We start from the raw sequence: 17,520 nt of genomic DNA, 5'->3' as shown, positions 1-17,520 counted from the left end.
TAATTTCATATTGGTGAGAGTTACATTTCACATTTGCTTGTGCTGCAAATGTAATTCTCTCTGCATGTCCCTTTCCTCACCATCAGTACTTAAGGGATGTTCTCTTTCATGCCTGTTATTATGTGCGTACTTAGCAGTAAACCCTGCCATAATTACACATTTCTGGAGAAAATTAGCAGCTTCCCGGAGTGGTACTGGACAAATTTTTTACACTGTGTTTTCTTTTTAAATTTTATCTGCCACATTCTGTGATGTCGTGTTTAACTAACAATCTTTAGGTCATAATTTAAATCCAATTTAAAATGAAATAAGGAAGTTTGCATAAACTGTTTATTGAAGAAACAGATATCTTGTATAGGAAACCTTCTTTCCAGTTCTTCATATGGTTCCTTAAGGCCTCTATGGAATGGACCATCTTTTTGTTCTGTGTTTGTACAGCACCTAGGGCTATGGGGTCATGGTCCATAATTAGGGCTCCTAGGTGCTACCACAATACAAATAAATAATATAATGGCATAAAATACTCCCACAGATGATCTTGAGTGAGGACATACAGACTGAAAACTGAAACCAAAGTACAAAAACTCTCTGTTGACTTTACCCTGAGATGCATGTCAACTGTTAGAACAACATACAATAGAAGAAACAACTTTGTCACATCCTACTTATATTCCAAACATGTCAGTTCGCGATGTAAGAGTTTAACCGGTTAACCGACAAGCTTGATGCTTATCGGTTTCTGCTAAAGATTAAAGTCTGCTTAGTGTCCCAGCTGCCGTGAGGCATGCCCAGCATCCCTCCAAGCTGCCGGCCCCACATACCCGGGGTCCCTCCAGGCTGCCAGCCTCGTGGCCAGGACTCTGGATCCCAATGTAAAACATGGGGGTGCTGCAGCACCCCTGCACCTTTAGTTCCCTGGGTAAACATTTAACTGTGTAACCAATAGAATTTTAATTAGTTACATGGTTACTGTTTTTACACATTATTTACATCCCTAATGTCAGTGCACTCTGAATAGAACTGGTTACAAGGACACAATCTAATGGAAAAGATATACATATGAAAAACCTTTTCTATAAGGGTGTTTCATATTTATATAGCACTACAGTCGTACATGGTGCAGTATGACAGCTAAATTCTGCCAAATAAACAGGGTATCTATCAAAAGAGCTTGTGTGACGCATGGCTAGAACGGGTTAAACATCCTGCAAAATAAATAACCCTCAAAAGACAGGTAGGGAGATAATGTTTGTGTTTTTGTGTATTTACATATGTATAAGTAGGGTCGACAATGTAATCAACAGTCCCTGTCTATGCTGTATTCTGATAATTCAGAGGCCAAAGGACGATGCTATCATTTAAATGAATTGTAAACATGGGATATCTTAGTATTCATCTCCTTGAAATGTACTGTGAATGGTGGAGGAACAAGCAAATGGCCATATGTTAATTCATATAGCTAAGCACCAGTGATGGACCTCCTTCAAAATCATCCTATTACCTTTTGTTCCCTGAGGAAATCCCAACTTGTCAAAGAGGACATGAAATTGTATAAAAGACCCGTGGGTCCTGATTCTGTCATCTCAGATCTGCTTACACTTCATCGGGGAAGTTTGAGTCGCAAGATTGAGGTCCCAGTTATGCTGGTACGCCCTGAATATGAGATTTGGACATTTGACCTATGAACTGAATTCTAAAAGGACTCTTTGCAACTACGAAGCTCACCGTCTCTGTTATGAATCTGCACCTCAATGAACTGAATTCATGTCTGTATGTATATTGATATTTTAACCATACTCTCTCTCTTTTGTTTTTTAATAAATTTTAGTTTAGTTAATAAGAATTAGGTGTAGCATGTATTTGGGTAAGATCTGAAACATTCATTAACCTGGGAGGTAATGTGTCCAGTCCTTTGGGATTGGTAGAACCTTTTCTTTTATATGATGAAATAAGATTTACAGAAATTTTTATCATATTTGACGTAGGTACCTGGATGGAAGCCTGAGGCTGGATCACTTTAAGGGAACTGTATTGTTTGGACTCCTGAGTAACCAGTGAGGTAATAAAGAAGCTGTTTTATGCTGTCTTGGTAAATCTAGATATTGAATATCCACCAGCTTTATGGGGATTGTCTGCCCCATTCTTTGGGGTTCACCCTAATTGAGTGACCATAGCTGGCTCCCCACTAGGAACCTGGACACAGCTTGCAATTCAAAGGCATAAATTAATACAATACAGAATAGTAAATCTTTATAGCTGGAAATCTTTGCAGAACAGGTGGGTTTCAGAAGAATTGTGAATGAGATGACATAGATGAAGTGGAATGGTTAGGAGATAAGTTTAGGTGGAGCACAGAGATGCAGAAGGCTATAAAGTAGGAATGGTGGATGTGCCAGATGGAGTTTTGAAAGTCAGGAGAAGTTTCAATTTTATGAGGAAAAGTTAATGCAAATAGCCAAGAGCAGGGTTGTGTATTAAAGAAATGGACAGAACAGAATGTGTTGTTAGTATCAACATTTGAGATATAAGGGAGGAGACAAACTGGAGAGAAGACTTCAGTACTTGGAGGTAGGATAACACCAGAGCATGGACTAGCATCTTAGAAGTAGGGATAGAGAGGATCAAATTCTACTGAACGAGACACAGCTTTAGAATTTCAACATGAGAACAACAAGTTTTAGAGGTTCACAGACATCCTACTCTTTCACGTCATACAATACAAATACCCCCAATTTAATTTGCTCCCAACTGGAATGGAATCAAACATTATTATTTCCATTTCCAAAAGGGCAAACCAATACCAGTCAGAGGCCCAACACATTATCTTCCAATTTTATCTTTTCCTTGGGCAAAAAACAACCAGGAGACCATTGCTGTGATCAAATTACATCAGTTTAATCATTTTAATGACCACCTTCCTCCTTTTCTGTCATCAATTACGCACTTTGGCAGAATCAATAACAAGGATACCATAGTTTACTGGTTTTCTTGCAATTACAAAACAAAATAAGCCAAATTAAATCTGTGTGTGGCTGCATTAGATGTCCAACATATGCTTCCTTTGCTGGCCTATCTGATAACCCTTAAACACAGCAGTGCCTTATTATTTACAGAGATTACGCATGGGCCAAGGGGAGAATAAATCTGTCCACCTAACTCAAAGTTTTGTTTCTGTAATGTGGACTAAGTATTAACTATGACCTCTTGACTTTCATTATAAGCCTCTTCCACTTAAACTTTTAGTGTCTACAATATATTTTTGGCCAAATATGGTTTGGCAAGAGCTGTATTAGAATAATATTTCTAGCCTACTGTTTCAAAACAAAGTGGTTAATGCCTTTTTTTTAAACACCCATTTCACAGTGTACTTGCTACTAATGGGGCTATACAGAGCATGCTATCTTCAGGGAGGTCATGAATCATTCATTCCTAGCACAGGTTTTTGAGTACAATTTTCAGGAGGAGGGTGGAACAATTTGAACTATGTTAGATTCTAGAATGTCAAACCTTTCAGGTAATTTTCCAAAGGCACCAAGAGAAGGATACTAAAATAATTTTATTTTGCAGATAGTATTTTTCATTCATTTAATTCTTCATTTTACTTAGTTTTGGTGGAGGCTTATTTATTGGTCTGATCTCTCAATGTTACTATTAAAGTAGTAACCCTTGCTAAAAACAATGAACTATTGATTTTGCCAGAGGATCTGTTTTTTGTTACCAGAATCAATCAAGTTCAAATTCTATTAAGTCACCAATGGAGATCAAAAGTAGGATCTACTGTAAATACCACTGTTGTTCACAGATCTCTATAGCTGGCACCAACTCCTTGTTTAGGTAGAAGTAACCTGTACTAGCTGATTGCATCATATCCTCTGATAAACAGCTGCACATCACAGCTAGTTATAGTGACCGCGTGCCAAAAAATAAGCTCCACTGTTTTGGCAAGCCCAATGTTTGTCTAGACCACATCTGTTAAGATGGAAATACCTCCCTACAGAAAGCAGGGGTACATTGTTTTATGCAGGATCATTTAACTGCCACAGAATGTTAAAACCTCATTTGCAGGGGAAAACTTCACCTATGCACCAAACAGTTGGGATTAACAGCACACTGTTGTTGTAATTGGTAGAATTAAATATGCTTTCTGGCACCAAATAACAGGTCACAAGACTAGAATGGATTGATCAGGTGTTAAATTGCTTTATTATTTATAAACATATTATAAAATGGATGTATTGGTTAGAATGGAACAGCTTACATTGCTAAAAATATTCCTGTTAAAACAGTTTTGTTTCAAGTTAGACAGAATTTTTTTTTTTTCCAGAATAGCCCATGTTACAAAAGCTGGATTCTTGTTTGAGCCAGAATCTCTGAAGACACCAAGTTTTGATTAAAAGTAGATAAATTTTTCTACTAAAAGCTCAACCTCTTTTAAAACACTTTTGTATAGTAACAGTTAAATTAATAAGGAAAAAGAACTACTTTTTTCTCTTAAAAGAGCACAATGCAGCTAATACCACCTCCCATTCCCATATAAACACAGTAAAAAGGAAAGGAAATTCTGAATGCCTGGCAGGGACATCAAGAATCTCCCCTTTCCCTTGCATTATTCCCCATCCCCACTCTCAAGTTCCACATCGTAGTGACATTCCTTTTCCTGGTGACAGGCACCATGGTTAATTAGTTTGGGATTCACTGAGCAACTCAAGGCACACTCTCCTTTCACAGGCTATACAAGCTGCCTCACTACATTGCAAGTCTGGAAGAAAAGACCTGAAGAGGTTTAGGGTAAAACAGCCACAGGAAGGCAACTCGACAGAACACTGGATTGTGATTTAGGAGACTTTAGGCAAGTCACGTCACCTCTGTGCCTCAGTTTCCCCTATCTGTAAAATGAGAATAATGATGCTTACCGCCTTTGTAAAGGTGCTGTTAGATATCTAACGGAAAGCCCTACGTAGGAGCTAAGTGTTACTACTACTATTTTACTGGGATTAAAAGTGGACCACCACCACTTTTCCTGTAGTTTGACCTCTATCTGCTCTCTTCTTTTGGACTTTACATAATGTCTCTCCTCTGCTTTCTATACATAACATTGCTGTACTTGGTTAAGTATGAGAGAAAAGGTGCTTTAGAAAAAACATGAAATGAATTGTCATCAGTTGCAGGAAAAGTATATTTCTGCATTTCTCTGGCACTGGAAATATTCCAAAGCCACTCTAAACAGCAAATCCACAGATAATAAAATGACTATGTAGTTTTTAAGTCCTTTCCTCCTCTGCTGCATACTTCAGATCAATCTTTATCATGGCTTCTCCCATCAGAACCATATCATGTAGGAGACTTTGGTAGAGTTACTTACTTGGATGTTGTGAATTCCATTCATTTTCTCAATGTGTTGTTCAATGGTCTGAACACAAGAATTGCATGTCATCCCCTCCACGGAGACTACCATGGATCTTGCCCCCAGTGACGGATCCATTCTGCTTCAGTCTTCACATTCCTATCAGTCAAAAGGAAATACTGAGACATGAATTAAAAAGAAAAAGCAATCCAACCTCATATTGCATTAAAGGTCAAAAACAAGGTGACCCGCATAAGATTAAATAGATATTGTAACTGGGAACATATAAATTAAGTACAAGTAACAACTTGGTGGGGGCTAGGAACTGCAGAGAAACAGATGTCTAAAAAGGAATCCTTTAACCACTTACATACATCCTTTACCTTTGAATATATACTTATTAAGTATTCGGGAAGAAAAGAATTCATACATTTAAAACTTGCTCTATGCTATAGCCAAGACAATTTAATTGCATGTATCAGTTCTGAATCACTAGTGTTCTACCTCCAAGCAAGGAGTTAAAAAAAACCCAGTAAGATGTAGCTTTTGGTAATGTCAATTACCATGGCACTGGGTGAAATCTGAAGGTGAGAAGAATGCACAAGAAGAGAATTAATTCTTCCATAGATCTGTTTGTTTTACACATTATTGTGTGACTAACAAGAACAGCAGCCATATGGGATGCAGTCCTAAGAAACGAACTGGAAAAGATAGGGGGCCTTTCTGACATGTCCTTGAGGTAGCTCTACTTACTACTACTTAGCAGGATGTTGCATTCATTTCTGTTTGTGTAAATGCTAAAATGTACTGAACCAAATAATTAAATGTAAGGTAATTAAAAGTATATTTTCAAGTTTGAAAATTAAACTAGGAGAAGTAAACAAACAAAAGCAGAATTTGATGCAAAATATTTAGATTATGTAAGCCATTGGCAAAAAAAAAATTAACTCATAGAAAACAAGAATAAGCTTTGAAACAAGGAGAAAAAGGGGGAAGGAATTTATGTCTTTTACAAATAAAAATGACAACGGACATTTGACCAGGAAAGAGTATGAGCAATTGCTGAAGAAAAAGGTAATTAACTGCCTAATGTCTGATAGCAATTAAAACAGCAGAGTGTATAGATGATTTCAACGGGAGTACTCATGCATTTAAAGCAAACCACAAGCTTAAGTGCTTTGCTGATAATGGGAATTTATTGTGAGAAAACTAAACTACAGTATAACATTCAAAATGTTTCATAAAACTGGTTTTGCAGAGAGACTTCATTCAGAATGAATATGCTCTTCCTCCCCATGACACAAGGGCATGAAAATACCTGGTTTTGCTTTGAAATCTACTAGAACAGCACAAAGATTGTGAAGCAACCACTTTACTATCAGAATTATCTCTTATCTTGAACTCACATACATGACTATCACAAGAAAAAACACAAAAGTTGAAACTCTTCTGAAGAATGCTTCATAATGAGATGAAAGGTGAGTGACACTTCGGTCTAATTAGCATCCATTTCAACAAACTAAGAATATATGTTTTTCCTCAGAAGATTTCAAAGTGAAGGGGAAATGTAACAATGAACATATCTGAAAAACACCTTGGTGTAAACTCAAAAGCTTGTCTCTCTAAGGAACTTGTCTGTCAGGCAGCCACTATAGCATGGGAGAAGAGTAAATGGAATCAAAATTCAGTTTTTAAGAAGTAGGAATGGCTATATTCATCCAGCTCTCTGGAAACAAACGTGTGCCTTAGATAAATGTGTGTCTTAGCTTCCTTCTTTTGCTATATAAATTGGTGGTTTTCAGCTCCATAAATGCAGCACAAAATGAATTAACTTTAAGGAATATGGGAATTTCTTAATTTGATTATTTAATAAAACTCTTGAAGTTTTAACAACTATTTCCCTCTTTACTCTTGCCTCCTCATGCTCTTTCAAGGTCAACCACAGGAATGTTCCTGCCATTTTATAGCCCTGTTGACACCCTAAGGGAATATTCAGAAAGACATCCTACTTTCCACATAATGCTGCTGCTATACAGTGAAACGTGACCACCCAAGAGACAGATGGTACTTGGCTTCTTCATAGAGGTAGTCATTTAATGAAAGGGAGCAGAAATGTACTCAACATGCTCCCAGTTCAAAAATACATCCCTATTCATATTCAGGAGAGTGAATCAGTACACTCTTGAGCGCTCTCCTGAATAAAAATAGATTTAAACATGTTCATAACTGCTTTCCTGAATCAGGATCAATGTTTGTGGATACTCTACAACAGTCGGGAGAAAAGAGATGGCCTAATTAGTGGGGGAGCATCATTAGTACAAATTTCAGGTTTTTTTCTCCCCTCCTCTTTATATTACTTCTAGAAAATTTTTATAGGGAAAACAGGATCTTTAAAAGTTCATCTGCACCTGCTGCTTATTTGTCACCCAACTTCAGAACCTGGTTTATTACACAACAAATAATTTCAGTGAAGATTATTTCTTTCCACAACAAACAGAGAAAAAGGATTTCAGGTGAGGAATAAGCAGCAGCTGCACATGAACTCAAACAAAAGGTCTTTTTCATCCAAACATCCTTCATAGTATATATATGTTTATCAGCAGAATTTTTCTCTACTTTTTTCCCTAGACATCAGTGACTAACATAGCGTGTGCATATGCTGGGATTTCCAGTAATGGAAATATTAATTCTGTAATACATTAATACAGCTTGACATATTTATTGTTCACATTACAATTAGCTTACAATGGATCTTGCCTATCTCGCTGCCCTTATCTTCTCCAACACACTCCCTCTAAGGTGCACTTCTACACTCCCTTTATATTTCACGCAGTCATGACTTTGGGTATGCCCCCAGAATGACCTTCCCACTAATTTATGACAGTTTTCAGAGTAATAGCCGTGTTAGTCTGTATTGGCAAAAAGAAAAGGAGTACTTGTGGCACCTCAGAGACTAACCAATTTATTTGAGCCTAAGCTTTCGTGAGCTACAGCTCACTTCATCGGATGCATACTGTGGAAAGTGTAGAAGATCTTTTTATATACACACGAAGCATTTTGTGTGTATATAAAAAGATCTTCTACGCTTTCCACAGTATGCATCCGATGAAGTGAGCTGTAGCTCACGAAAGCTTATGCTCAAATAAATTGGTTAGTCTCTGAGGTGCCACAAGTACTCCTTTTCTTTCCACTAATTTCTGCCAACCTCCCACCTTCTCCTCCAAAAATCTCTTTAAAACCCTCTATCCTGTGATGTGCTCCAACCACAATAACCCCCACTACTCAGTCTTTGTTATTTTATTGTTCTATATTGTACTAGTTTGCATCACTGGACAGGGCAAGGTGCCTGTTATTTGCTTGGCATAGACCCCTCTACCCCCACAAACATATAGTGCTTTGTATAGTTATATAAATAACTAATAAATGCTACACAAAAAATTAATGGCATGAAAAACTCTACATGTAAAGGAATTAATCTAGTGCCTTTTTAAAGGGTAAAACAGAGTAATGATGAAATGCCAGCACAAAAGCATAAACATTTTTCACTTATTGAAAGGTTTTTAAGTGCAAAGCTGGTAATAGGAAAAATTATAAAGTTTCTGGCAACTAACTAATTTTTTTCATATGGCATAACTTTGCTAGAAAAAAGTTCATCTGATGATGATGCAGAACACAGTGAATATAGAGCCTCACACACCAATTTAACAATCACTTTTTAGGGCACAGTCCTACTTAAAGCACTTACTTATCTCATGACATTTAGTACAAACATTTCAAAAGTTTTATAAATATTTAATTAGAGATGATTCTCCGATTTGTTCGATCCATACCCTTACAAAACCTGAACAACCTAGTTTAAAGTCACCACACTTCAATGCATTTAGTAATTCTCTGGAAGACTTCTGCTACTGCAGGTTAAGGGATTGGTCTTGAAATGAGCTGAGAACATACAACAAGGTGCTGAGTGCCCTCAACAGCAACTGAAATAAGTGAAAAATGTGCAGGTTTGGGCACAAAGTGACTAGAACCTGGCACCAGGCTCAATCCAACTCCTCTTGAAGACAATGGGATGTTTCTGGCACTCTGCTGTAATTACAGTTAAGAAAACCTCTGTTTAAAGATTGACTTTCCTATGTGCTCTAAAATATGCACATCTACTCAGATTGTCTTGTAATTTGTTGTTAATGCAGAGCTCAGGTTGCCGGATAGTATCCTATGCACATCCAGAATGTCAAATTCAGCAAAATTCAAACCCCTAAAAACCAGAAAATACAAAGTTAAGGTATACTCCAAGACAACCCTAACTCTGACCTCTTTGAGCAATATTCTGGTACATTCTTAACGCATACTTGCACTCTGCCTTTGCAGACATTGCAGAACACTCAGGGAAAAGGGTACATGACCGCTATAGGACAGTGTCTAATGCCTGTGGCATTATGCCCCATATTCTTCATAGTAATATTATGATATGAGTATGGCATAATTATGATGTATTTTGTGCAAGACAAGGCACCTGAGATATCGTTGGAAAGGTTATGATTTACTGAATATGATTATAATATTTATATGCATGTGTCATTTTTGTATCTGAAGTTAGAAATGTTATCTATGCACCTATTACAAATAGGTTTACAGCTGGGGAATAGTCATTAGACAGAATGCAATCAGTCTAAATTGATGGCTGGAAAGGGCCATTAGGAAAAACAATAGGTCATAGAAGATGCTAATCTCTCTCCAAGAAAGGCTTCCTGTGGATGCTGCAAACAGCCTCTAAGGCTGCAGGGACATGTGATCAAGTCACCTGATACTGGACTCCATGATAATACTAGTATTTTTCCACTGACCGGAGGCGGGAATCACACTGGAAGACAAAGGATTCCCGCCATATGTAAAACCTATTTAAGGTAGGGGAGTAACATAATCAGGGTTGGTTCTTCATTGCATCTCCGCCCAAGATGACTGCTGTAAACATATAAGAAACAAAAACTGAATAAGGGGAGAAGGACTGAGCCCAGGCTGGAAGACTGTCTAGACTGCAAATGAAATATCTGAAGATTTAAGCTGCAGGCAAGTGCAGCTGGCCATCAAGTATCTCTGCAACCTGCCTAAAACATTATTTAGGGTGAGAAATTACTACTTATAACCAGGTTTCAGAGTAGCAGCCGTGTTAGTCTGTATCCGCAAAAAGAAAAGGAGGACTTGTGGTAGCTATAGCTCACGAAAGCTTATGCTCAAATAAATTTGTTAGTCTCTAAGGTGCCACAAGTCCTCCTTTACTTGTAACCAGTTTCTTTAGTATCTTAAAAACTTAGATTGCGTTTTTGTTTTATTTGCTGGATAATCTGCTTTGATCTGTTTGTTATCCCTTATAATCACTTAAAATCTCTTTTGCAGTAATAAACTTGTTTTTGTTTTCTCTAAAACCCAGTGTGTGGAATTCATAACTGGGATGCAGAAAGCTGTTGCATATCTCTCTCCACACTGAGGGAGGGGCAAATTTCATGCGCTTACGCTGTATAGTTCTCTGTGCAGTGCAAGATGGTACAATTTTGGGTCTAACCTCTAGAGAGGGGCATGCACTTGAGTACTGGGCAATTCCTTCGCTGTGTCTTTTCATGCAGAGCTGATCTCAGCATGTGTGCGTGTTTCTGCAGCTGGGTGTGTCCCTACCTGTATGTTTGCTGGTAAAGTGCAGTCTGAAGCCTGAGGGAGGGCTTGGCTAACTTGCCTCAGAAATACAGCGTGAAGGGAGCCCAGGCTGGTGGGTCAGGCAGGCTCAGTGGTACCCCAGTCCCAGGTAGCACCTTGGAAGGGAGGGAAACCTGTAACAATGCCTTCTCTTTGGTAAAGACAAAACTCATGTTTAGGTGAGCTGTACTGAACAGGAGCTACCTACACCTGCCCTACACTGAAACATTTAGCCCACAGAAACACCACCACAGCTGCTAAATTTTTAAAAACCTTCACTCCCTTTTATAACCCCTTCACCCTTATGCACAGGATGCCATTTAACACCATATTTATCATTAAACCCACAGAGCAGTCTCATTTGAGGCCTCGCTGCTCATAAGCCCCATAGTAAGTGACACTAAGCTACTGAGACAACTACAGAACTTTCTGATCCTACAGATCATCTCTGAAATGAGGCATGCTAATTTCTCAAGGAATACATGCATCTTCTGACTTTGATCACACAAATGCGGAGCGGGGGGGGGGGGGTTCAGATCCCTTCCCCCACAAATGGGCAGAGACCCCCAGATCTCCTCTTACCACAATCACAACTATGCCAAGCTGCTTCCTCCAACTACACAACACATTGTATTCACAGCGTGAGTGAATACACATAATTCCCAGTGGCTATTGCCAGGTCCAGAGTCAGAGTTAAAGACTCATTGACATGTATCTTAACTTTATATTTCCTGGTTTTCAGAGGTTCGGTTTTGCTGAACAAGACATTCTGGAAGGATAGGAGATACCAAAAGGCAACCTTAACTCCATGTTAACCAAGCTTCTTTTTTGTCAGTGAACTGATTTCAAAGGGGGGCTGGATCAGGCCTTGTCTGAATACCATCAGCAACATTTTCTGGTATTCATTTTCAGCCACAATTTCCTTTAAAAATCTATAGCAGTGGTTTTCAGTCTGTGACCCGCAAACCCCTAGGTGTCCACAGGCTACGTCTAAGATTTCCAAAGGGGTTCGTACTGCCATTCGAAATTTTTTAGAGGTCTATAAATAAAAAAAGGTTATAAAAACTACAGATCTATAGATTCAAATTATTCTTAAAATTCTTCAAGCTAGAATTTTGCCAAAGCTCTATTTCAGTTTCAACAAAACAGAATGGTAAATCAGATCTGAGTTTGTCCATAACTTACAAACTGCTCATTATTTCTGCATAGAAGATTATGATCAGTGTGATCTTATGCAATAGAACCTTGGCACCATTGAGGTTTGTAACTATATTCTGTCCAGTTTGTGTATGTTACTTGCTTCCTTGTAGTTGCAAGATTACTAGTTAAAAGATACAACCTGAAATGAAAAAGTAAAGAGCAAAACTAGCCACAAACCACTGAATGCCAAACTGCTGAACAAATGCCCTTGAACAGATTTCTAAACTAGGTACAGCACAATTTCCCTGAATTTAGTACTCTGCATCTAGTTTCTGATGGGGTTAATTCCCAGTCTCAGGTCAGGATTGGCAGAGAGTGAGGTTAGGTAAACTGAATGCAACAAAACTCAAGACCCTTTGCTCACAACATACATCACCTGTAACATTAACTTCTAGTTATATTAGGGTTTTAGTATTTTTGGAATGTGAGAAAGATACAAGAAAATTAATCTTTACAGTCACTTGCTACTGGTGTGTATGGGTCAAAATAGGACCCATATTTAACTTTCACAACAAGCATAAAAACTAGTTGGAAGTGTTGAGACTTTCTGGATTTGCTTTCCTTACATTTCCTCTGAAATCCTTAATTAAGACTAGCTAATCTCTCTAAACTTTAACACCAACTTTCCATGATAGGTATCTAACAGCGCAGTTTTTGATCAAGGCATCTGCCAAACTCAGAGCCGCATTCAGCAAATGTTAGCCCAGAGGCAGGGAAAAATCTTAAAAGCCACAAGACCCTTAAAAACCTGGCTCTATGATTTAACATTTCTGCCACAGACATCAACAGCGGGTATGAGCCGTGCTCCTACTTTTATTTACTGGGACTTTCACCAGAACTGTACAGTGTTTATACCACATGCTTCTTGCAAAAATCATTTAAAATAGATTATTCTGGTTTCATCCTCTCATCCCAACCAAGACTGGCTTGCAAGGGCAACAGGCAGAAGCAGGACTCCAAACTGCTCAAAGTTGGAAGATCAGAAATGACAAAAGTTACCTTTACCTTTGGTCCTGCTGCTGGGGATTGGTTTGGGAAGAGATGATGATGTCAGGCAGGAAGCTATTTTCTCTCTCTCCTGGTCTAATTGCTAGAGAAGACAGGGTCCGTGTGCTGACTGCAGAGTCTGCAGGGAATGTGGGGCCCCAAGCAGCCACTGGCTCTGTTTGTACTTAGGGCTAGTGTAGAAGTCAGTATTAACACTTGCATGAACTAGAATAATCATGAGCTACTACCTCAGAGAGCCAAACAACAAAAATGAATAAATAGGTAGAACAAACAGAAGACATTTTATTCTTCTACAACTACAACAAAAACAAGAATTCTGAGATCAGCAGTGTAAAAGGGGATAAGAACAATGCACACAAATGATAGTCAGCAGATCTATTGCTTGACATGCAGTATAATCACAACTGGTACAATAATTATTGACTGCACCCCATGTGATGGGTCCTCATCTTTCATCGAGTAGTCTCACTTTTCATTAGCAATTTTTAGCTATGGGGAGTCTGCTCGTGTTTTTTTTAAACACAAGTCAAAATGCCTAATGATGCTTAATAAGCTTCTTTCATGGTAGCCTCTCCACAACTGTTATGCAATGAAATGCTAATCCATTAATAAAGATTCTGTGCATTTAGAATGATAAAAAAAGGCAAATAGAACAGTGTGTTAAGATATGGTAACATAAAGAATCGTGCCAAGAGGCATGAAGGAGTTACAATCCATTGACATGACTTCCTGATAAGCCACAGCCTTATTTCTGAATTTTTCAATCCAAGTTATTTAGCGTAGCCTTCCATAGCTATATCTCTTGGAGGGGAGGGGGGAGAAGAGAAGGGAATTCCAGCATTTCAAAGCCTAAAACAGCTGCCTGGTTTAGAAAATGTTAAGCTCAGTCACAACTCTTCAACACAGATGTCAGCCAGCCAAACCCCTCACCTCTTGAACCTTCTTTTTAAAAGCCCATATATAAAATGCCAGTAACATAGGACTGATACTCAGAAGGAAGTTGTGTTATGTAAACAACACTATGGACTTCTGGATTGCAGTTAGTTTGCAAAATTGCACATATGCCACAGGCATGATTTTTTCCCTGGAATTATGGGATCAGGGGAAATATTAACTGTTAAAGTTAAATTTTAGGCTGTTCAGTATAAATCTGTAAAGTTGCATTATATGTAGATACAGGCAAACTAGCAGGATTATTTTAATGCTTTATAAAATATGTTATTTATCAAAACCATTATATAATACAACCAATTCAGTTAGCACCCTTATTGATAACAGAGGTGGGTAAAATTCACCAAACAAAAAATCTAATTTGGCGTCAACCGAAATTATTCGTGAATTTAGGTCAAATTCAGCAAATAGTGTCAGACAAAAAAAAGAAGAAAAAAAACCCCTGAAAGCCAAAAAAGACTTATTTCAAAACTCAGTTCAAAATTTACCTTGGTTTATTGAAAAAATTAAAGGATAAAAAACATCCAAAAATTACATGGAATTTAAAAAAATATGTTTGTTTCTAATTGAACTTAATATTTTGTTTAACCCAAAAACAATTGTTTGAGAGATTTCTTGGTGCAGACACCAAACCGAAAAAATCAATTATTTGTCGATAGCTCTAACAGAGGCAATGGCTAAACTCTCTTTTTAGCCAAGAGGGAGCTGTCGCTTCACCTCACACTTGAAAAGCAACTATAATAGCACTATCTAAAAACACCTGTTATTTTAAAAATTGACTACATTACTTTAAGTAATTAAAAATAATTTAATAACCATTAAATAATTTATAAAAAAGTTCCTAGAGCTTAAAAGCTGCGTAACAATAAATATAAAAAATGCTGAAAATAAATCACAATATCAGTTTTTGAAAAGCAAGAGTTTACAGTATGGAATTGTTACATGAACATTCACAGTAACAGCTGTGATGGTAGATTAATACTGAATAGTATCTATTATATCTTGTAGCCAATATTATCTCAAATAAGGATAAAATAGATGACAAACCAAAGAACAAATAAGTAACATATCAAGAGGAAGCATGTTCTAACAGTTAAAACACATGATGAAGTCAGAAGATCTGTGTTCTATTCTGGGTTTTGCCATAGATTTCCTGTGTGGCAAGTCAACCTGCATTTCCCTATTTTTAAAGCAGGGACAAAGGGTGAAAAAGAAAAACAGTGCAGCTTTCCCACCATAAAGGGGTGCAGCAAGGTCTGATACAGGCATGTTAGTAAAGTGCTTTGAGACATTCAGATGTGAAAGAAACTAATTTGATTACAGCCAGGCACCCAATCATGACCTCCTAGCAGGGTTGCCAACTTTCTGATCACACAAAACAGAACACCCCTGCCCTGCCCCTTCTCCGAGGCCCCATCCATGCACCACCCCACTCCAGTCCCCCACTCAGTCACTCACTCTTCCCCACCCTCACTCACTTTCACCAGGCTGGGCCAGGGGATTGGGGTGCAGGAGGGGGCTCTGGGCTGGGCCAGGGGGTTGGGGTGCAGTGGGATGAGGCCAGGGATGAGGAGTTTGGGGTGCAGGAGGGGTTCCTGGCTAGAGCAGGTCCTGGTGGTGCCTACCGCGGCTTCGAGGAAGCGGCCGCCAGATCCCTGCAGTCTCTAGGCACATAGGCGGCCAGGCAGCTTTGTGCAGTGAGCGCTGCCTTCGCGCCCACAGGCGCCGCCCCTCACTGCTCCCATTGGTCACGGTTCCTGGCCAATGGGAGCTGTGGTGCTGGTACTCAGGGCGGGGACAGCAAGTGGAGCCTCCCAGTCCCTGGCCACCTGGACCTGGCAGCCACTTTTACAGAAGCAGCGCAAAGCCAGGGTAGATAGGGAGCCTGCCTTAGCCCTGGGCCCCCAGTGTGACGCTGACCGGAGCCAACAGGGTCCCTTTTCAACCGGGTGTTCTGGTTGAAAACCAGACACCTGGCAACCCTACCACCTATACGGCTAGTTTTCATACTGTCAGTCCAGCATAATATCTAAATAAATTAATCTCAAGATTATGTCACTCCAGTTTGATGGGTTTGAAGGCGTACATTTCATATACAGAAAAAGACTTTTCCTCCAAAAAGGATCCTCACCAGGAGCAGAATATATCTCCAATGATTTGTTAGGACTTTCACAAATTCTATCAAGAAGGGCAGGCTTTTTTTGTTGTTAAAACTTTGAGGCCTTCCTCGTATACCATAATTAATTAGTAAAAAGCACAAGATTTTTGCTCTGCAGTTAATGTGAAAAAAAGTTTCCCTAACATAAAAATCCTGAAGAATTTTTAAGAGCTCTAGTCATTCCTGATATGGATTGCTAAGTTGGCTGAAGTTTTGTCAGAAATTGATATATATATATATAAAAAAGCTATTTTTTGTACGAAGGTAATGCCTATAGGCCCAAATCAACATCAGGGCCCCATTGTGCTAAGCACTCCACAGGCACTTACTTCCAATCCAACCAGACAAGTGGGAGCAGAAACAGTGGGGATGTGACTTGCCAAAGGTTACACATCAGGTGAGCAGCAGCACTGCAAATAGAATCCAGGTCTTCTCACTTGTGCCAATGCCCTGTTGGACTATACAGCCTCTCATTTAGGTTCTCCAATTTCAGGGTGCTAAAGTCATATATAGACCCAAGGGCAGAAGTTTAGATTAGACAATGTTATTAGATCTTTACAACGTACTTATTGTTATGCATTCCCTTGTTAAGAGATATTTATGATAAGAACAGTATTTATCAGAGGCCTGCAACCAAAACCCAGGGTTAATGTGACTTGTTGCAAATAGTTGACAACATTCATTTGATTATTTTTATTATTTGATTTACTTGCACCCAAATCTAAAGGTGATAGGTAAAGAAGCATTTTCAAATAAAACTGATTTTTAAAGTTATGTCTATTGAACACTGATTGACTGTGATAATCTAGTCTGACATCCCATACTTCTGACATGCAAGAAGAACATAAGAATGGCCATAGTGGGTCAGATCAATGGTCCATCTAGCCCAGCCTAATACTTGAAAGGGAATGAACAGAACAGGCAATCATCCAGTCCCAGCATCTGTCAGTCAGAGGCTTAGGGACACTCAAAGTGTGGCGTTGCATCCCTGACCAACTTGGCTAATAGCCACTGATGGACCTAACCTCCAGGAATTTATCTAATTATTTGTTTAATCCAGTTATAGTTTTGGCGTTCACACCATCCCCTGGCAAACAGTTCCACAGGTTGACTGAGTGTTGTGTGAAGAAGTACTTCCCTTTGTTCAAAATCGGCTGCCTCTTAGTTTCAT

At 38.8% G+C, this 17,520-nt stretch overlaps 1 protein-coding gene across 7 annotated transcripts in view; it reads right to left on the bottom strand.

Moving 5' to 3' along the window:
- Positions 1 to 17,520, bottom strand: part of ATP7A (ATPase copper transporting alpha) — a 60,544-nt gene that overhangs the window by 35,264 nt on the left and 7,760 nt on the right. For 5 of the 7 annotated variants that reach the window (XM_073361145.1, XM_073361151.1, XM_073361152.1 and 2 more), the window contains one exon: positions 5,363 to 5,503. In XM_073361145.1, coding sequence (XP_073217246.1) covers positions 5,363 to 5,482 — 120 coding nt within the window. In that variant the 5' untranslated portion in view covers positions 5,483 to 5,503. Of the gene's footprint in view, positions 1 to 5,362; positions 5,504 to 13,237; positions 14,879 to 16,678; positions 16,847 to 17,520 lie in introns of those variants that run through there. The other 2 variants (XM_073361148.1, XM_073361149.1) reach the window with 2 other exon arrangements.

Source organism: Lepidochelys kempii, chromosome 9, assembly GCF_965140265.1.
Source record: "Lepidochelys kempii isolate rLepKem1 chromosome 9, rLepKem1.hap2, whole genome shotgun sequence".
NCBI classification, from domain to species: Eukaryota; Metazoa; Chordata; order Testudines; family Cheloniidae; genus Lepidochelys; species Lepidochelys kempii.
Note: the sequence above shows the minus strand (reverse complement) of the source record. Positions and strands in the feature narration are given on the sequence as shown.